The 22,053-nt window shown below is 44.6% G+C and overlaps 1 protein-coding gene across 1 annotated transcript in view; it reads right to left on the bottom strand.

Moving 5' to 3' along the window:
- KIF26B (kinesin family member 26B) overlaps positions 1–21,223 on the bottom strand; it is a 528,852-nt gene extending 507,629 nt beyond the window's left edge. Inside the window, exons 1-2 of the mRNA XM_027564671.1 lie at positions 20,600–21,223; positions 19,362–19,763 (exon numbers count right to left, since the gene is read on the bottom strand). Of these exons, the coding sequence (XP_027420472.1) occupies positions 19,362–19,763; positions 20,600–20,662 (465 nt within the window). The 5' untranslated portion in view covers positions 20,663–21,223. The remainder of the gene's footprint in view (positions 1–19,361; positions 19,764–20,599) is intronic.
- Between the last annotated feature and the right edge of the window lie 830 nt (positions 21,224–22,053).

The raw sequence follows: 22,053 nt of genomic DNA on the forward strand, positions 1-22,053 counted from the left end.
AAAACATTTCCCAGGAAGTGGACAGTTTAAACAAGCAACCCAGGCTAAAGATGAAAAATGAAATTGTTAATAACTCAGTGGGCCTTGTTCACTCAGCATCTGCTACCTGCCATCTCCTTTGCAGACCACAGCATCCAAACAACAGGATTATGAGACCCAAGTCATGGGCGTGGGCTGTGTAAATACCGGTCTAAGTAATTATGACCTTGTCTAGAGATTTGAAGGAGCAGAAAAGAGAAGAACAAAGCAAAGGGGGAAAAGGATTTTCAAAAACATTAAGATGTATTTTTTTTTTAAGAATAATGAATGAAATGATTGGAATTCTGGTGCTGTCTAGTGAGAACTCCTCACAAATCATTTCTAAAACCTAGTAAGTATGGCAGATTTCCTAATGGAAGATTAACTATAAGCAATCCTTATATCTAAGGCAATCCTTTTTCTCAAAATTCCTTATCAAATTGCTCTCATAAAATCAAATGTCCTTTTGTTTGCCAAGTTGATTTCCGCTCACAAATACAGAAGACAGTAAATAGCTTCATTAAGAAACAGCTATATGGCTTACTGTTCAAGATGGTGGAATAGAAGGAGTGCGCTCATCTCCTCCTGAGAGAGCACCAAATTGAAACTAGCTGTTGAAAACAATTGACAGGAGGACACTGGAAGCCACCAAGAAAAGATACCCCGTGTCCAGAGACAAAGAAGAAGCCTCAGTGAGACAATAGGAGGGGTGCAATCATGATAAAATCAAATCCCATACCCACCGAGTGGGTGACCCACAGGAAAACCATAATACCAAAGAAGTTCTCGCGCTGTTGTAAAGGTTCTGAACCCCATGTCAGGCTTCCCAGCCTGGGGATCTGACAAAGGGACTGGGAATTCCCAGGGAATCTGGCCTTGAGGGCCAGCGGGATTTGATTATAGGCTTTCCAGAGGGCTGTGGGAAACACAGACTCCAGTCTGGGAGGGCACAAACAAAACTTGGCACACACCAAGACCCAGAGGAGAGGAGCACTGACCCCACAGGAGACTGAACCAAAACTCCCTGCTTGTGTCGGAGGGCCTCCTGTGGAGGCGTGGGGCAGCAGGGGCTCACCAGGGACAGGGGCACTGGAAGGTCCCCCTTGGCATAAACCCTCTTGAGTTAGCCATTAGAACTCGCCATGTATCCTACCATAGACCCCAGGGCTGGGTCACCTCAGGCCAAACAACTACCAGGGAGGGAGTACAACCCCACCCATCAGCAGCAAATTGCATTAAAGCTTTACTGAGTAAGGCCCTGCCCATCAAAGCAAGACCCAGTTTTTGCCATTGCCAGTCCCTCCCATCAAGCAGCTTACACAATCCTCTTAGCCTCATCCATCAGAGGGCAGGTAGAAGAGGGAAGAAGAAGCACAGCCTCACAGTGGCTAAACAAAAACCATATTACAGAAAGTTAATCATGATGAAAAAGCAGAAAGTTATCTCCCAGATGAAGGGACAAGATAAAATCCCAGGAAAACAATTAAATGAAGTGGAGATAGGCAACCTTCCAGAAAAAGAATTCAGAATAATGATAGTGAAGATGATCCAGGATCTCTGGAAAAGAATGGAGGCAAAGATTGAGAAGATGCAAGAAATGTTTACCAAAGACCTACAAGAATTAAAAAACAAACAAACAGAGACAAATAATACACTAGAAGGAATCCATAGCAGAATAACTCAGGCAGAAGCACAGATAAATGACCTGGAGGACAGAACGGTGGAAATCACTGCCACAGAACAGAATATAGAAAAAAGAATGAAAACAAATGAAGACTAAGAGACCTCTGGTATAACATTAAACACACCAACATTCTCATTATAAGGGTCCCAGAAGGAGAAGAGAGAGAGAACGGCCCTGAGAAAATATTTGAAGAGATAATAGCTGGAAACTTCCCTAATGTGGGAAAGGAAATAGTCAACCAAGTCCAGGAAGCACAGAGAGTCCCAAGAAGGATAAGCCCAAGGAGGAACACACCGAAACACATAGTAATCAAACTGACAAAAATTAAAGACGGGTAAAATAGTAAAAGCAACAAGGGAAAAATGACAAATAACATATAAGCAAATGTCCATCAGGCTATCAGCTGATTTCTCAACAGAAACTCTACAAGCCAAAAGGGAATGGCATGAAATATTAAAAGTGATGAAAGGGAAGAACCTACAACCAAGAATACTCTACCCAGCATGACTCTCCTTCAGATTTAATGGAAAAATCAAAAGCTTTCCAGACAAGCAAAAGTTAAGAGAATTCAGCACCACCAAACCAGTTTTACAACAAATGCTAAAGGAACTTCTCTAGGCAGGAAACACAAGAGAAGGAAAAGACCTACAGAAAATAAACCCAAAACAATTCAGAAAATGGTAGTAGGATCATACATATCAATAATTATCTTAAATGTGAATAGATTAAATGCACCAACCAAAAGACACAGGCTGACTGGGTGGATGAAAACCTGTGCATGTATGCACTTTCACTTGCCACATGACTCTGCTTGATCCCCTGCCCCCTGCAAATTGCACGTATTTTATATTGTTAAGTTAATCTTGTTCCCATTATGGCTTGCAAGTATAATTACCTTTAATTTTTTATTTGGCTATTGATTGTGAAAATTGATAAACATCTTTTACTATTGTGATTATGTAACTATTACTTACTTAATATCACTGTATCATGATTGATCAACAGAAAAATAATAGAATTCTATATCACCAAAACTAGAATCTAACAGAAAAACCTGTAATCACTTTTTAAAATTCAGATGCATATCAGAATTATCTTGAAATTTTTTGAAAAATACAAATGCTCAGGTATTGTTTTTTTTCTCCAGAGCTGCAGATATGTTTCTAATGAGCTGCTGCTGCTGCTAAGTTGCTTCAGTCGTGTCCGACTCTGTGCGACCCCATAGATGGCAGCCCACCAGGCTCCCCATCCCTGGGATTCTCCAGGCAAGAACACTGGAGTGGGTTGCCATTTCCTTCTCCAATGCATGAAAGTGAAAAGTGAAAGTAAAGTCGCTCAGTCGTGTCCGACTCTTAGCGACCCCATGGACTGCAGCCTACCGTCCATGGGATTTTCCAGGCAAGAGTACTGGAGTGGGTTGCCATTGCCTTCTCCAATAAGAAGTCTTCTAATGAGCAGTCATGTTGAAAAACAACTGGACTATATGATCTTTTACTTTTTTCTAGTTTGCTTCACTTTTCTATTTCACATTCAGTGCTCCCATTTATGTTCTCCAATTTCTCCATCTCTTCCTTTTTTTTTTTTTTTAAGGTTTTTTCTCAAGATTTTATCAAGTGTAATAGAAAAGCTTTTGTATACATATGTATATAGGTATAACTTGGACTGTGAAGAAAGCTGAGGGCCAAAGAATTGATGCTTTTGAACTGTGGGGTTGGAGAAGACTCTTGAGAGTCCCTTGGACTGCAAGGAGATCCAACCAGTCCATTCTAAAGGAGATCAGCCCTGGGTGTTCTTTGGAAGGAATGATGCTAAAGCTGTAACTCCAGTACTTTGGGCACCTCATGCGAAGAGTTGACTCATTGGAAAAGACTGATGCTGGGAGGGATTGGGGGCAGGAGGAGAAGGGGACGACAGAGGGTGAGATGGCTGGATGGCATCACTGACTAGATGGACGTGAGTTTGAGTGAACTCCAGGAGTTGATGATGGACAGAGAGGCCTGGTGTGCTGCGATTCATGGGGTCACAAAGAGTTGGACATGACTGAGTGACTGAACTGAACTGAACTGATAATATATATATTTTAGAAAACATGAATTCTTGCCTAACTAAAAAAAATTATGACATTTTGATCCCACTTGTTTGACTTAGTATGAATAGAATGCTAGATTTCTAATTAAGAAATAGATAGGCAACAAGCAACAAAGGTTTACTGTATAGCATTGGGAACTATAGTCAATATCTTATAATAATCTATGATGAAAATAATTTCAAAAATAATATATGTGTATTTGTATAACTGAATCACCTTGCTGTGCACCTGAAACATTGTAAGTCAACTATACTTCAATCAAATATATATATTAAAAAAAAAGAAACAGCTATATGACACAAGGAACACAAACCTGGTGCTCTGTAACAACTGACACGGGTGGGATGGGGTAGGAGATGGAAGGGAGGTTCAAGAAGGAGAAGACATATGTATACCTATGTCTGATTCATGTTGATGTATGGCAGAAACCAACACAATATTGTGAAGTGATTATCCTCCAATTAAAAATGAAATTTTAAAAAAGAAATTTAAAAATTATATGCAAATAAACTTAGGGAGAAAAAAGAAATAGGAAGAATCCTGTCAGTCAGTTTATTAATATGATCAGAATTCCAAAGGCAGAAATATCAGCCACGGTGATGCCAACAAGTATCTTCCTCTGAATGGGAAAAAGGGGGACACACCTTGGCTGACTGAGGGTGGGATTCCCACAGGTGTGCCAACCCATGGAACAGCTTCAGGCTCCAGATTCAGCCAGTAATCCATCTAGGACTTTGTCAAGCACATCCCTCTAGAATCTGGGGACAAATATTAGGCTCCATGAAGTCTTAGGGCTTCCCTCCAGCTTCAGAGACTCACAGGCTTGGAAGCAGTTAGAGACCACTGATTCCACCCCCTTGGTTTACAAAAGAGGAATAAAGCACAAGCTTGCAGGGTGACTCGCCCAAGGCCACAGTGCTTATTACTGCCAGAGGCCCAACTGCACCTCAACATCTGGGACTGTAGACAGCCTCCAATGCCTACAGCCACTCACCCTTTTATTTCTGTATACTCACCCACTCTCTTGTCCTTCCTCCTTCTCCTTCTATCTAATTCCTCTCCCTTCTACCCTTCCCTCAGTTTCCATCACCACACTGCCTGGCTGGGCAGAAACAAGGGATGTTCAAGTTCACAGCCGTGGGTCCACAGGGAAGACATTCAAGGCCACCTCTTCAGCTGCTGTGCTCAGGATTGAGACATCCTTCTATGAAAAGACACACACCTGAACCAAGCAGGTGATTAGTTTTCATTAAATAATGGCAGTTACTAGTCATTTGCCTGAATTCAACTACGTATTTTCTGTAGAGGCTTCCCTGGTGGCTCAAATGATAAAGAATCTGCCTGCAATGCAGGAGACCTGGGTTCGATCCCTGGGTTGGGAAGATCTCCTGGAGAAGGGAATGGCTACCCATTCCAGTATTCTTGCCTGGAGAATTCCATGGACGGAGGAGCCTGACCGGCTACAGTCCACGGGGTCACAAAGAGTTGGACACAACTGAGCAATGTATAACTCTTTGGTTAGATAGCTCAGTAGCTTTTGGTTGTTATTGTTGGTGGTGGTGGTTTCTTATCAGTTAATTAGTAAGTCTCCTCCTGCTGCATGAAACCACCAGGTAGATGGAGCAGGGAGTAGAGAAATAGTGATTACAACTTTAAAGAAAGCAACCGCTATAAATAAGATGATCCCGTTTCATGGGAAAATGTAGCTGCTCATCACCGCTAATTAAAAGATGGAATAACTTCACAGGAAAACCTCAAGCCCTATAAATTCCTATGTTATCTTCCAAGAAATCCTGAGTTAGCAGCTACAAATCCCAGACAGCACTCAGATTAGATAAAGAATTATTCAACGCTTACATTTTTCACCCCTGTGGTGGCAAAGTAGATTTAAACTGGTTATTCGCAATTCATGCTTTAAAAATAAAGATATTTTGTGTGTAAGAACCAGGAAAGCTTTTAAAAACATGCTGTGTGGAGAACTGAAACTTTTAACAAGAACTTTTTGCAGTCAACGACAACATTGAGCTTAAACTCCATTAAGTAGAAAAGATGTATATAAGCAGTCCTTCGTCTGTAAGTTAGTCTATAATACTTAAAATATATTTACATATAGTTTTGCTTATCAAAAGAACTTACTCTACCCCAGAGCCTTCTGAAATGTTCACCTATAGAGCAGCATAAGAATATCGATTCTCTCTACTTAAGTTTACAACAACGCTCTCTACCCAAGAGTTTACAACAACGCTCTCTACCCAGGGCAGCTACAGCGCTGAGAGCTGAGATTATGTGCAGGAAATACTGCTTGGCGGGGGAGGGTGTCTTTATTTCCAGATTTCTCCACAGGGTCTGGGCGGAATCCATGCGATAGGATCAGCAAAGTATAACTGCAAAGAAAACTGTCTGAGAAAGATAAAACTGGATTGGGAGGCAGATAAGCCCAAATTCCTGGTGCTGCTCAGATTTGCACATCGCATGCGCAGGCACTGGGGGACGTCTGGTCTCCCTCACTCAGCCTAGCGGAAATGCCAAGTTCGGTGTCTGCGGTGCTCCCTAGGGGGGCCTCCGAGAGGGGCAGGGCTTAAAGGGGAGAATATCCATCTGTGACAAAGAATCTCAATCCATATTCATGGCATCTCAACTAAAAGGAGAAGCGATTTTCTTCAAACAAGCTCCGGTTCTGTGGAGACACCCTATAAATGAATAAACAAGTATGAGATGCTTGATTCACTTGCAGGTGAAGAAAAACAACGGAGATGAGCTGAATAGTTCCATCTTCTCTGACAACTGCTTTCCCATTTTGGTGTCAGGAAAAAGGAAACTGGCAAAAGGAAAAAGAGAGAAGAAGAAAGGAAGGGAAGAGAAAGAGGAAAGGAAGTAATTTTCATAAAATTCAACTTCCTGTGGGGAGTCATTGGAATAAAACAGAAAGTGACGATTGGATGTCATCTCACAATGTCACTGTCTCCTCACAACAACCCTGATGGGGCCCCAACATTGCCCTCATTGTAAAGATGAGAATAAAGAGGTTTGGAAAGGCTAAGTGACTTGCCCAAGGTCACACACTCAGTGATGCAGCCGAGTTTTGCACCAAGGTTTGTTGACCCCAGCGCTTCATTTTTTTAAGGTCATAAGAGCCTCAGAAAATGCATCTCTCTTAACCTCTCGGTGTCCTCAACAACTCTGAGCTGCCTCAGACGTCCTCATCACTCCTGGATACACAATGACAACTGCCTGCCTTTCTCCAGAGTGCCAGAAACTTCTAACAAAAATCCCCAACCTCCTCCTGATTCCTGATTCAGTGGAAACCTCAGCCCTTACCTCCTCAATCTCTCCAAGGTTTCTGACCTTTCATCACCCTACCTTCTGAAGCTCACCCCCTCCCTCAGCTTCCATGACACCACCTTCTCCTATTTTCTTCCCTCTTTTCTGGCCTCTCCTTGATTTGTCTCCCTGCCTCCTCAAGCTGCCTGTCCCTTCAACAGCAATGGATCCCACAACTCTATAGTTCACCGTCTATCACCATACACATCCTCCTTGAAGAGTTCACCCCATCTGTGGACTCCACCACCATCCTCACCCTGACACTTCCCAGATCCATGGCTCTAGCCCTGAATCCACTCTAGAGCCCCGCTGGACCCCACTGGAACATTCCATCTTAAGTTCTAGAGAGCCCAAACCAATCTTAGTATCCACACCCATTCTTAAAAATCAGACCTACAATAACAAAACCCACTCTTTGCCTGTTTTCCCCATCTCAATTAAAAGTACCACCACCCACACACTTGCCCTGCCAGAAATCTGAAAGAACTCCTCAACTCCCTCCTCTCCTCTCCTCCCCACCCCATTTCTCAGCTGCCATTGCCATGGGTTTTCTATGGACAAGATGTTGTCTACTCTGGGTCCAGGCTTCTTCCTCATTCCCACTGCCACTAATTCAGTTAAGTGTGCACCAGCTCTCACTCAGGCCACAGGGAGGGGCCTCTCCAGTGAACTCCATGCACCGCCTTTCCAATCCAGCTTCTCTCTCCCTACCAGAGCAAATGAGTATCTGATCATCTCACTCCCTTCCTGAAAGCCCTTCAATGGCTGCCTATAGAATAACATTTAGATTCTTTGGACTGCAAGGCCTTCATTCTCTCCCTGCCACCTTCCCAGCCTGTCACTCCCCTATGCACGCACTGCGCAATGTCAGAAATGCACCACTGTGATTCCCCCAGGATACTGAGCGTGCCTTATGCTCACCATTCCCCTTTCCTGGAATGCCGATGCTTCACTGCAATGCTCCTACTCTGTCAAAGCCAGCTCAAGCCTCACCTCACTGTTCACCCCCTCCAGCAGCCTCTATAGCCCGTGGTCCAGCATTTAATATGCTGCACCCTCTTTGGTTTCTTGTCTATCTCTAATACTAGGCTGGGAGTTACTCTAGGGCAGGAGTTTTTAGTCTTTTTCATATCTTGGTTATAAGGTGGCATAGTACTGTAGCTGGTACATGAGTGGGAATCAAAAGTGCTTATGGAATATGAATATGACAGGAAAAAACCATAAATAAAATATTAGCAAACTGAACCCAGCAGCATATTCAAAAAATATGTTGTGACCAAGTGGAATTTATTATGAGAATGTAAGGATGGTTCATTATCAGGAAAGCAATGATAATATTTCACAATATTAATAGATCTAGGGAGAAAAATCATATGATCATCTACATAGATACTGAAGAGACATCTGACAAAATATAACACCTATTTCTGACTAAAAATACTAAATAAAATAGGAACTGATGGATACTTCCTTAACTGTTAAAAATATATATATAGACCTCAGTCCAAAGGTCAACATCTTACTTAGTGGAAAAAGCTATACATATGCCCACCATACATTACCATTTAACATTGTGTTGGAAGCATAAATCAATATAACAAACAAGAGAGAACTACTAGAATCAATAAAAATCGCAAAGGAGAAGAGTTATGATATCTCTATTCATGAAAGAAAATCCAAAAATACTAATTTAAAAACTAATTAACACAGTAATAGAATCTAACAACAGGATATACAATTAATATACTGTCCTTCTTATATATTAACATCAATTAGAAGAGATAATGGAAGTGAAAAGCTCATTTATAAAAGCAACAAAAGGAATACCTAAAAATAAATTTAACAAGAAACGGGCAAAGCCTCTATGAGAAAAACCTTTAAAATTACTGAAAAGTAGATGTGTTCAAACGGAAAGACATTCCATGTTCTCAGGAAGGAGTCAACATCAAAAAGATGCCAAAAATCCCCCAGGGTTAATATATAAACTTAACATGGTCCTGATTTTTAAAAACTTTGTGGAGTTAGGAAAGTTGATTCTAAAGTTCATATGGGAAAATAGTCAGGAAGAATAACCAGAAAGCTACTAGGAAGGAAAGGCATTATTTGAGAGAGAGAAAAGCCAGTGTTGCCAAATACTAAAACATGGTACAAAGCTTCTATAATTAAAATAGTGTGGAATTCATACATGAGAAGACAGATAAATGGGACATAACAGAAGGCGCAGAAGTAGACCCAACTACTGAAAATCTGGTTTATGAACACAGATATTTCAAATAAAATGAGGGAAAGACATATATTTTATTATTATCATTATTTTTAATAAGGAGTTTGGAGACAACTGGATAGACATTTAGAAAAGGGCAAAATTGATCTACACCTCTCAATATACACCACAATAATCTCTCAATGGATCAGAGATATAACTATTAAAAAGGAAACCTTACAAATATTCAAAGAAAATATAGGTGAATTCCTTTATAACCTGGAAAAGGCAGACAGACAACCTTTCTAACCATTATTCAAAATCCAATTTTCTTAGATGGGTCCTAGAACATCCCAAAGGCAATGGTAAGCAGGAAGATGATTTACTATTTTGATAAATATTTCAAAAGCAATTTAGGTATAGAGATGTATTCTCTGTCCTTCTGTACCTACACAAATACAGTATTATTTCTGATTGGTACATGTGAGCCTGAAAGATCAATGGGAGCCCATTCTAAACAGTGCTTCTTTGCCACAGTAAGACCACACAGAAAATATTTTTTAATAAAGGAAAGATTCTTATGATTAGCCTGTGACTCAAGACAGTGATAAAAAGGAGATCAGCTTTGTATTCCTGAAAACAGACTGGGAACCCACACAGACAACCCAGTGCAATCTCTACCGGGACAAAACAGAGTCGAGTCTGGCAATCCTGCTGTCTCAGCATTGACGGTCCAGCTGAAGAATTCGAGCTCTCCGGTGGTCCCCAAGGGCCCTCAGGCAGGGCTTTTGAGAAGGGCTGGCAAGAGGCTCAGCCACGTGAATGTAAGTATAAGGAAGTTCCTTTGACCCCCTCCAACACATTCAAGAAAATTACTCAGCTCAGGATCCTGACAACCTCACATATTTTCCCCCACCCTGAAAGTGACGTCACCAGGAAAAACAGTCCCAACCTTCTCCCTCAGGCAAGGGTCTCCCACTCAGGCAGTTGTATCAACAGTGCATTAATATCAATGAATTGTTTAGTAATATTAATATCCCCTCAATGGCTTTAGAGGGGAAACATCCTTGGATTTCACTGGTCCCTGTATCTTCACTCATGCTTCCTTTTGTGACCTAGATCACATCAATCACCTGGAATTCCAGGGTAAAGAAAAGAAATCAGATTCATCTTCATTTTGCTATGAGATTTTATGTATGCATATGTTTATGTATCTTAGTAGAGTGCCTAGCATATACTAGATGATAATTGCCAGCCATTTTTAGTCATCATTATTACTAAATGATAATATTAGTCATCATTATTACCATCACCATTATTATCAGCTGATGAATGGTTCAGTTTGATCTGTGATATAATGCCAAAGAGCAACTAATGTTGCCTATTTTATTGACTTAATCCTGCCAAATGCTGACAAATTACCAGCCTCAGCCATTTAAAAAATCACATTTCTAATGCAATAATCCTATCTGCAATGAGTGTGGAAGAAATTACTACAGGCCAGGGATTTTTACAAAGCAAATTAAATCACTATAAAAACTGACCATGCTGGTTCACAATTAAAAGTCTGGTAGAATGAAATGCCATTATTCCATAGCTTACTAATAAGCCTTAAAAAAGATATTACTGCTCACACGTCTCTACTGGGAATGTTTTTATAATCCCTAAAATGTTTCAGAAAGGCTTTAATGACAAATGCTACAGGACTTTTTCACTATTCATATTATCTATTAGCATATCCCTTATCTAAAATATTTCCAAAATGGAAGTTTCAAATGAAGCATAACCATGTGTTCTTAGAAGATTTCAGATAGAATTTTCTCATAACTAGTAAGTATTTAAAATTCAACATCTATTTATAAACAGTCTTACATTGGCTTCTAGAGGATCTTTTAAATGGAGTTATTTTTTCATACCCCTGTTTTGAAACTGAAAAACTACAGAAAAAAATATATGTTATGTGTGTATATACATATATATATATATATTCCCAAGTCTAGACTTACTTTCGGCCTGGCTATTTAGAGCCTTGTTTGGTGTTCTTAAAACTGCTGACACATTCCTTTCTTTAATCTCTGTGATTCCTGGCCACTCTTCTCAGTATGTCTGGCTAATCCTCCTGTTATTTCTGCAACATAAATGAACCCAGAATATATGACCAGGGAAAATTCAGCTAGGAATGTAGTTCTGCACTGTTTTTTACATAAAAGATTTTCTCGTATTGATATGGAAATGAGCAGATGTCTGATAACCTTCTGCCAACCTGGAATGTTTTTGCTTACTCCAGGGAGTTCTTAGGGACTGATGTTTCATAGGGTTTACACTGTCCATTCAAAAATTCTGTCACAGACCTCAAAAGGATCTAGGATAGTCCCCACCTGGGAGATTTGTTCTTTGGTACCTATTTCTGGCTTGGTACCTCAACTGTGAATAAAACAGAAAACATGCTCTTGCCAATGGATAGGAGATGGTTTTACACTTATACATGGGGATGCTACAATGGGTAAAAGGACTGATTTCACTTAAAATCCCAAGACTTTAAAAAAACAAATTTTATCTGACCATTTTCACTTACTAGCCCTAGAAAAGAAACAAAATAAACCCAGTAAGTTACTCCTTTTTTTTTTTTACTGACTAAAGTGATACTGCTGCTGCTGCTAAGACGCTTCAGTCGTGTCCGACTCTGTGTGACCCTATAGATGGCAGCCCACCAGGCTCCCCCTCCCTGGGATTCTCTAGGCAAGAACACTGGAGTGGGTTGCCATTTCCTTCTCCAATGCATGAAAGTAAAAAGTGAAAGTGAAGTCGCTCAGTCGTGACCGACTCTTAGCGACCCCATGGACTGCAGCCTACCAGGCTCCTCCATCCATGGGATTTTCCAGGCAAGACTACTGGAGTGGGGTGCCATTGTGTTCTCCATGAAGTGATACAAGTCAATCCAAATGATTTACAGTCTGTACCAGGCAAAAAACAACTCACTCAGGTGTTGCTATTTGAAAGGCTGATGCAATGCATCGAGGAGGGCTTGGTAACCCACTCCACTATTCTTGCCTGGAGAATCCCATGGACTGTAGCTCTTCTGTCCATGGGGCTGCAAAGAGTCGGACACGGCTGAGTGACTAAGCACAGCACCTGCAGAGCATCATTAAGAGATGTCCTTTTCATTATAGGAGCCTGGAATGCAAAAGTAGGAAGTCAAGAAACACCTGGAGTGACAGGCAAATTTGGCCTTGGAATACGGAATGAAGCAGGGCAAAGGCTACTAATAGAGTTTTGCCAAGAGAACACACTGGTCATAGCAAACACCCTCTTGCAACAACACAAGAGAAGACTCTATACATGGATATCACCAGATGGTCAACACCAAAAACAGATTGATTATATTCTTTGCAGCCAAAGATGGAGAAGCTCTATACAGTCAGCAAAAACAAGACCGGGAGCTGACTGTGGCTCAGATCATGAACTCCTTATTGCCAAATTCAGACTTAAATTGAAGAAAGTAGGGAAAACCAACAGACCATTCAGGTATGACCTAAATCAAATCCCTTATGATTACACAGTGGGAGTGAGAAATAGATTCAAGGGGTTACATCTGATAGATAGAGTCCCTGATGAACTATGGACTGAGGTTCGTGACATTGTACAGGAGACAGGGATCAAGAATCAAGACCATCCCCATGGAAAAGAAATGCAAAAAAGCAAAATGGCTGTCTGAGGAGGCCTTAAAAATAGCTGTGAAAAGAAGGGAAGCGAAAAGCAAAGGAGAAAAGGAAAGATATAAGCATCTGAATGCAGAGTTCCAAAGAATAGCAAGGAGAGATAAGAAAGCCTTCCTCAGTGATCAATGAAAAGAAATAGAGGAAAACAATAGAATGGGAAAGACTAGGGATCTCTTCAAGAAAATTAGAGATACCAAGGGAACATTTCATGCAAAGATGAGCTCGATAAAGGACAGAAATGGTATGGACCTAACTGAAGCAGAAGATATTAAGAAGAGGTGGCAAGAATACACAGAAGAACTGTACAAAAAAGATCTTCATGACCCAGATCATCACGATGATGTGATCACTCACCTAGAGCCAGACATCCTGGAATATGAAGTCAAATGGACCCTAGAAAGCATCACTACGAACAAAGCTAGTGGAGGTAATGGAATTCCAGTGGAGCTATTTCAAATCCTGGAAGATGATGCTGTGCAACTGCTGCACTCAATATGCCAGCACATTTGGAAAACTCAGCAGTGGCCACAGGACTGGAAAAGGTCAGTTTTCATTCCAATCCCAAAGAAAGGCAATGCCAAAGAATGCTCAAACTACCACACAATTGCACTCATCTCACACGCTAGTAAAGTAATGCTCAAAATTCTCCAAGCCAGGCTTCAGCAATACGTGAACCATGAACTTCCAGATGTTCAAGCTGGTTTTAGAAAAGGCAGAGGAACCAGAGATCAAATTGCCAACATGAGCTGGATCATCAAAAAAGGAAGAGAGTTCCAGAAAAACATCTATTTCTGCTTTATTGACTATGCCAAAGCCTTTGACTATGTGGATCACAATAAACTGTGGAAAATTCTGAAAGAGATGGGAATACCACACCACCTGACCTGCCTCTTGAGAAACCTGTATGCAGGTCAGGAAGCAACAGTTAGAACTGGCCATGGAACAACAGACTGGTTCCAAACAGGAAAAGGAGTATGTCAAGACTGTATATTGTCACCCTGCTTATTTAACTTATATGCAGAGTACATCATGAGAAATGCTAGGCTGGAAGAAGCACAAGCTGGAATCAAGATTGCTGGGAGAAATATCAATAACCTCAGATATGCAGATGACACCACCCTTATGGCAGAAAGTGAAGAGGAACTCAAAAGCCTCTTGATGAAAGTGAAAGAGGAGAGTGAAAAAGTTGGCTTAAAGCTCAACGTTCAGCAAACGAAGATCATGGCATCTGATCTCATCACTTCATGGGAAATAGATGGGGAAACAGTGTCAGACTTTATTTTTCTGGGCTCCAAAATCACTGCAGATGGTGATTACAGCCATGAAATTAAAAGATACTTACTCCTTGGAAGAAAAGTTATGACCAACCTAGATAGCATATTCAAAAGTAGAGATATTACTTTACCAACAAAGGTCCATCTAGTCAAGGCTCTGGTTTTTCCAGTGGTCATGTATGGATGTGAGAGTTGGACTATAAAGAAAGCTGAGTGCCAAAGAATTGATGCTTTTGAACTGTGGTGTTGGAGAAGACTCTTGAGAGTCCCTTGGACTGCAAGGAGATCCAACCAGTCCATTCTAAAGGAGATCAGCCCTGGGTGTTCTTTGGAAGGAATGATACTAAAGCTGAAACTCCAGTACTTTGGGCACCTCATGCGAAGAGTTGACTCATTGGAAAAGACTCTGATGCTGGGAGGGATTGGGGGCAGGAGGAGAAGGGGACGACAGAGGATGAGATGGCTGGATGGCATCACCGACTGGATGGACATGAATTTGAGTGAACTCCGGGAGTTGGTGATGGACAGGGAGGCCTGGCATGCTGCAATTCATGGGGTAGCAAAGAGTCAGACACGACTGAGCGACTGAACTAAATTGAAGCTCACAGTTGCCCCTTCTACATTCCCAGGTCTGTTTCATTCTTAAATCTCCCTCTACTCTTTTCTCTCTTCGAAGAAACCACAAACTCAGTGCATGGAAAACCAAATCCACTAGAGTCTTTCTTCTGCAAAGAAGATGTCAAGAGTTTATTGATGAAGGACCCTTTCATAACTGCCTTCAGGGTATGCTGCTTGATTGTTTGTGTTTTGTATTCTAATTTGTATTGCAAGTCCTTGAGGTCATGAATTTGATTTCCAGCTTCTTCAATGCCCTCCAAATCCAGGATATACTCTTAGGTCCTTCATATTAATATTTTAATACTGTTTAGAGCACCCCATTCCAGTACTCTTGCCTGGAAAATCCCATGGACGGAGGAGCCTGGTAGGCTGCAGTCCATGGGGTCGATAAGAGTTGGACACAACTGAGTGACTTCACTTTCAGTTTTCACTTTCAGGCATTGGAGAAGGAAATGGCAACCCACTCCAGTGTTCTTGCCTGGAGAATCCCAGGGATGGGGGAGCCTGGTGGGCTGCCATCTATGGGGTCCCACAGAGTCGGACATGACTGAAGCGACTTAGCAGCAGCAGCAGCAGCACAGCTTCTGAAGAAAGAAGGAAGTTCTAATGTTGCTTCCAGACTTCCTGCTACTCTGTAAAGGCAAGACTCAGTGGCATACAAAAAAGACCACAGGCTTCATATTCCATCAAATCTCAGTGCAGCAATGACTAAGCTGAGAAAGGTTGGGAAAATAATTCAACTTCTTTGGAAATCAATTGGCTCATTTACAGCATCCAGATGATAATACTTGATGCCTACAGTTATTCCAGTGAGACACTGTTTGTAAAGAGTATGCCACACAGCAGGTACTCAATGAATTGTATTGTATTGCATGCATGCTCAGTCTTTTGTGGACTCTTTGCGGACTCTTTGGGCTTTAACCTGCCAGGCTCCTCTATCTGTAGGATTTTTCTTTTGAGTTCCTTTCAAATCTGTCTCTCCTCCCATTTCCTGCCTCAGTTAACACTACCCACCCCACCCCCAGTTACCTAAGCTAGAAACCTCCAAGTCCTATTGTCTTCTGCCAAGAAGCCTCATTCTCCAGTGGTCACATGTCCAGTATTGAGTGTGCTCAGAACAGGGTGTCCACACTTCAGGCCACCAGAGCCAGTGTCTAACTCCTGGGACCAGCCTGACACCCCTGCATGAGCTCACCAGCACTTTACCTCCCCTTCTTAACCAACTGTTTCAGAGACAAAACTGGAGGACTTCAACAGCGCTTGCTCTCTGCCAATGGGCACAGCGTGACAATGTAGATGGCAGTATGATATTTGGGAAATGTACTGACGGAGGCAGATATTGAAAGTGGATATTTTGTAAGAAGAGCCCTAAATTCGGCAAAACATAAATCCCACAGAATCTTGTCTAATTGATAATCATAAACCTTCCTGTCTCTTTCTCTGAAGAATGTAAGCACTTTTCAAACCTTATCGAAAATCATTTTTTGACATTCTAATCATTTGAAAGGTCACCTAGAGTCTGAATCATTTTTTTCCTTTACACTAAGGAAAAAACAGTAAAGTTAAAAATACAGAGGAAAACTGATTTACTCAGTGTCACAAAATAAATCAGTGGTAGAGAAAGAACCAAAGCCAACTCTAAAATAATAAGGTTCCTGGACGTGCTATTCTGCCTTTACCTTTAAAACACTTACCTAGGAGACTTCATACCCCCTCATAGAATGTAGTACTCTATGTAAGAAAAGAGTCCCCATGTACAGCTAAAAATCTTAAGTGAATTACATGATGTTTGCTAATTACCCCTCAAAAACATGCCTTTATCTTTCAGACCCTTACTCTTCAGGGCAAACTACATGTTGGAGTCACAATGACATCTCTTGTTCTTATGAAAATTAACTCCTTCTGTGCCGGAGGGCGATGAAGGTCCACAGTTCGCTCATAAATCTGGCTCTGGGAAGAAGAAAGGTCTTGTGTCAGAGTTACTTGGGCCTCCATCCATGGTGCTTGAGAGAACACAATATTTGTTTGGCTAAAATACTGCAAATTTCAAAGGTGTAATGGAAATATTACCTAGTCTGAGGGTACCAATATTTTAAAAAGGAAAAAAAAAAAACCTAAAATGACTATTCCCAGAGACAGCCAGAGGATTTGTATTTAAAATCCTGGCCCCGTACCTCTTTACTAACAGTGAGGTCATCTGAGTAACACTTGCTTCTGGCGGAGTCGTGTGCTCTCCTTTGCACTAAATGTCATATTTGACTGTGCCATATCACATCTAAAACTCCAGGCAAATTCATGTGTGCCCTTAAAGTGACCCCATGTGACTGTCCCCAAGACTGACAGCGCTCTTCTTGATGCACCTGGATCAAGAAGTAAGTTGGTGTAGAGCATTGAGGTTCCCCAGATCCAGCGTTTCTTCTGTAGCCCTCACTGACAATGTCATCAGTTTCCCAGCATCAGTTTTATTTCATCATGTAAATAAAACTGGCACAAATACCAAGCTGCCTCTTATTGCACCGAGAATGATTTTTCCAGGCTGCTTTAACAAAACCAAAAATCTACTTTGTCACATGACTCCACAAAACTTGATGGATGCATTTAAGTTTCAACATTTGTTTCTTCTTCCTATAGAATTCCTTTCCTCCCACCACTTTTATGAAAAGAGTATATTGTAATTTACCTTTGCACACAAGGAGCATGCAACAACACAAGCTACTCTAAGAACAGGTCTGCAAGAATGTTCTAGAATAAACTGGTAGACTGCAACTTACTAGGATTGCCAAAAATCAGATACTATATATCTTTAAGAACCAAAGTTCTTAATAATTTACCAGCTGGTCTAGTCTGGTTATACAATCTTATAGCTCCCCACACTCGTCCTCTGTTGTACTCACCACAAATGGAAATAAATTATGAGCTGTGCATTTTGTGGTCAATATCTCTATCCTCTGTTAGAATACAAGCTCCATGTGGACAAGGACTGCAGGTACCTGTTATTTTATTGCTGTGCCTAACAGAGTTCCTTGAATGCAGTAAAAAAATCAAAGAATACTGATCAACGATCACAAGAGTAAATAAATCAGTTAGTGAAGAGCTGGTGTTAAATCAGAGGATAGGGCTTACAAGAGTGAAATAAGCTTTTAGAGTCCCTGAGATTTATTCCTGGGGGTGTCCTGACAGATTTATTATCAAACTACAAAAATGGCATACTGACAACAATCTACAAGTTAATTATTCTAGAGATAAATTCGGGATTCATAAAACCAATTCTCTTGGTGGAAATTTTCCACGTTTAAAATTTTACAACTTCTGTGGGTATTTGTTTAATTTAACCCTTGCATATGAAAACATCAATGTGTGTGTTTGGATAAAGCAGAAATGGCCAGCAGATGCATTTATTCCTAAACTCCACGACTCAGAATCACAACACTTGACTTCAAAAGTCACAGAACTATAAATCAGAAAATACCACTGAACAGTGTCAGAATTCTCTACAGCAATTCACGCTGTTTTCTTGATATTTCTCTCTAACGGCTGATAAAAACTCTTTGAAGTGAAAGAGTAAATATTTTCATTTGATAGTACTTAGGCCCAACAGTGCAAATACAATTGCATTGTGTTACACTCTGGGGGCTCTGGACACACACAACGCTGGCAAGGTTGCCATGGAGGAGCCAATGTGCTCAGTGCTCGAGCAGACAGGGGTGAGCCGCGCTCAGAGAAGCTCCTCACCCCTTAGTCTTCCTCTGACAGACACACAGAGGTTTGGGGGAATGCTGGCTTTCCGGTAACCCTGGAAAGGAAGGACCACAAATAGGCAATGGGAAATGCCAATTCCTAAATATCAGCCTGCTTTTACCGCTCCCACCGACACTTTTGTAAAGGAGCACGGATTGGGGTGGGGAGAAAAATCTAATGAGTGCCCCTGCGGAGGGCTGGGGAGCAGGGGGAGGTGGGTATTGGGGGAGGAGGGGTGGTAAGGAGGCAGGCGGCTGGGCGCCGAATCCCCGCAGCTGGTGTCAGCACGTCCCCGGCCTAACACGCGGCTAAGGTCTGTGGACACGCGGGGGACGAGCGTCTCGGGGAAAGGTAGCACTGCGCGGGTCCATCCGGATAGCTGGGCGGGTGCAGGGGGCAGAGAAAGGGCACTCTGGGAAGTGGAGGGAGGCAGGAAGGATAACCTGGGCAACCCAGGTGGACAGCGAGGCCTGGAACTGCGCACGCACCATCCAAGCAATGCGCCGGAGGAAGGTCTCGCGGCGGAGACGCGGGGATCTCCCCCCCCCCGCCCCGCGGCCCAGAGCTGCCCGGGCGGAGCCAACGACCCGTCTGCAACTGAGCATCGCGTGGCGCTGCAGGTCCCCCCACCCCCGGCCGCGGCGAGACGGGCGCAGCTGTGGCCCGCCAGCCCCGTCCCGTCCCCGGCGGCGCTCACCTTGCCCGGGAAGGGCCCCGGGAGGAGCAGCTTCAGAGCCTGCCTCTTCAGCTCCACCAGGCGGGCGTTGCAATTCTCGCACCAGACGCCGCGGTCTGATCCGGGGGAGGAGCCGCCGCCGCTGCCCGAGCCCGGGGAGCCCGTGCCGAAGCCTGGCGAGCCGCCAAGGGAGCCCGGCGAGCTGGTGCCAATGCCTGGGGAGGCGGGGCCCGGGGAACCCGTGAAGGAGCTCGGGGACGAAGTACCTGAGCCCGGGGACGGGGTCCCCGACGAGCCGAGCGCCGAGCCCGCGCCCTCGGGGGTGGGCCGGCTCCCGGCGCGGGACTCTTCGTATGCTTTCCGGTACCAGCTCTCAGGGGAGAAGGGCGCCGCGGGCTTGGTGGGCGAGCAGACTTCATTCACCTGCAGGGGAGACACGCGGGTGTCAGGGGCCGCCGGGCTCCCGCGCCCCGGCCCAGGGCCACCCTCCCGCCTGCCCGGGGATCTGCGTGCCACCAAAGGCCCCGGCCCAGCGCCAACAGGGGCGCGATCGGGACCGCTCCGGGCCCTGCGGCCAAATCTGCCTCCATCTGTCTGGTTAATTGTCTTTAAGTGAATTCTTGTCGTCCAGGTGACCCTGCGCCGGTTCCCGGGCGCCGGCGTACTCCTCCGATTTGGAGGATAGGGACTCGCTCGCTCAGGGAATTTCAATGGTTTCTGCAGAGGAACACACCGATTCAGCTCCCCGCGCTGTTGAACCCAGCACCCATCCCAGAAGGAGCCCACGTTTAAGATTCTGGAAGACTGTGTGGCGGGGGTGGGGGGGGGTGGGGGGGGTGGGGACTGTGATTTTTGGATTTGTATTAATTCGGAGTACAGCCCTCTGGATACTGAAGGTAAATAAAAGGTTTTCCTTTTTCCAGGGAAACGATCCCTAAGAGCTGCGGAGATTTCGTGGGAAACCCTCCCATTCGACTTAACTCTGCTTGGAAGTCAGGAATACTGCAAAAGTTAGGGATGCGGGGAAGAGGAGGGACGAGAGGGCCGCAAAAATTCCGAGGGCAAGGCGAGTGTGCGGGCGTCCTCACGGGCAGACCCGCCTCCGCGCGCGCACGCCTGGCTGGCCTGGCCGAGGCGCCGCTGCAGCCGGAGGAGAGCTCGGAGCCGCCCTGCCCTGGCCGCACGTTACCCAGAAAGGGAGACCCCGGTCGGGAAAGAGTCTGGTAACACATCTCCGCATTAGACCCGTCACAACTTACCCCGTATTTCTTGCCCCTGGTGGAGACTGCAAGCCTCTCTTTATTCCCAGCTATCGAATTCATGGTGGCTTTTCCAGAGGAGAGTGTCTAAATGTTCCACCAACGCTACATCCAAAAGGTCTTCCAACCCAGAAGGATGCCCAGTGGTAGGGGGCTCTCTCTTGGCCCTCAAGTCAAGGTTTCTTAATGGAGGGGTTGGGGGGATAAAAGCAGATGGACCCCAGAAGTAACAGCACTAATTTGCAGAAGGGTTGGAGTGCTTGGTTTATTCTTCTCTTCAAATAAGGCTTTTCCTCCTCTTCTGCCTCCTCCAGTCACACGTTCTCTTTTCACGGTCACATCCAGATAATTGGCATTTTCCTTAGTCTAGTGAGTCCGTTTTCCTCCACGAGGGAAAAGACGAGTACAATCGGGACACACGGCAGCTGCCGAGGAGGTGGGCGAGACCCCCGCCTCGCCTACTGCCAGCGAACCGGCTGTGGGAACTTGTCTCCTTTCGCGGAGCTTGGTAACTGAGTTCAAAGAAATTCTCCCAAAATATAAAGATCCAGATCGGGGAGGAGCCTCGGCGTGTGGGGGAGCCAATATCCGCCGTCCCGCTTTGCCTGACAGTTGCGCGAGGGCAGAGAGGGGCGGCGGTGTGGCCCGGCCGGCGTCCGCGGTCAGGGCGCGCGTGTGCGCCCAGGCGCAGCGCGGATCCTTGCGAACCGCGGCCCCGCCAGGGAGCCCGCCGCCTGGCTGCCGCCGCCGCCGCGCCTGCCGGGATCCATTTTATGTTGCGGCTCTCCTGCCTGACATTCCGAGGCCGAGAGCCGGGGGATGGGGTCGTAAATCTCGCGCGGTGCGGGGAAGTTGCTGGTGAGTGGCCCGGGTCCAGGGCTCTAATGAAACAGCACTGCGCGAGACTGGAGCTGGGGGCAGAGCCGAGCGAGTGCAGCCGGACAGAAATGCGCCCGAGCTTCCCCGCCCCCAAGTTCTTTCTCTTCCTGGCAAGGCTTGCAGTTCTGCCTTTGAAACGCCGTGTAAGAGGGATTGAGTCACAAACAAGTCCACAAATATGCCGAGTCCTCCCCCCGCCCTTTGTTCTCCTAGACCTGCCCTGCAAACCTTTTCTGGAATTGCCCTCCTAAGCCGGGCCGGCCGGGGGGCCACCCTCCCAAGCGCAGCGGGAGAACAGGGCCTTCGCCCCAGCCTGCCCGCGACCCAGTGTGCGCTGTGCCCCGCCGCCCAGGGCTGGGACGCAGGAGCCCGGGGAGCAAGCGGGCAGCCACCCGGCAGGGAAACTGAGGGACGGCGCGGGCCTGGAAAGGGGTGTGTGCGAGCTGGCCTTGGCCTCGTCTCGGTCGGGGGTCCTTTCGGCACCCGATCCCGGCTTTTCCAGCAGGCAGGGTCCACCGGGTCCCGGGAGCACCCAGTCATCGCCCTCTCCAGTTCCCCTCCGGCCCCCGGCGCAG

The sequence above is a fragment of the Bos indicus x Bos taurus genome, chromosome 16 (assembly GCF_003369695.1).
Source record: "Bos indicus x Bos taurus breed Angus x Brahman F1 hybrid chromosome 16, Bos_hybrid_MaternalHap_v2.0, whole genome shotgun sequence".
Classification (NCBI taxonomy): domain Eukaryota; kingdom Metazoa; phylum Chordata; class Mammalia; order Artiodactyla; family Bovidae; genus Bos; species Bos indicus x Bos taurus.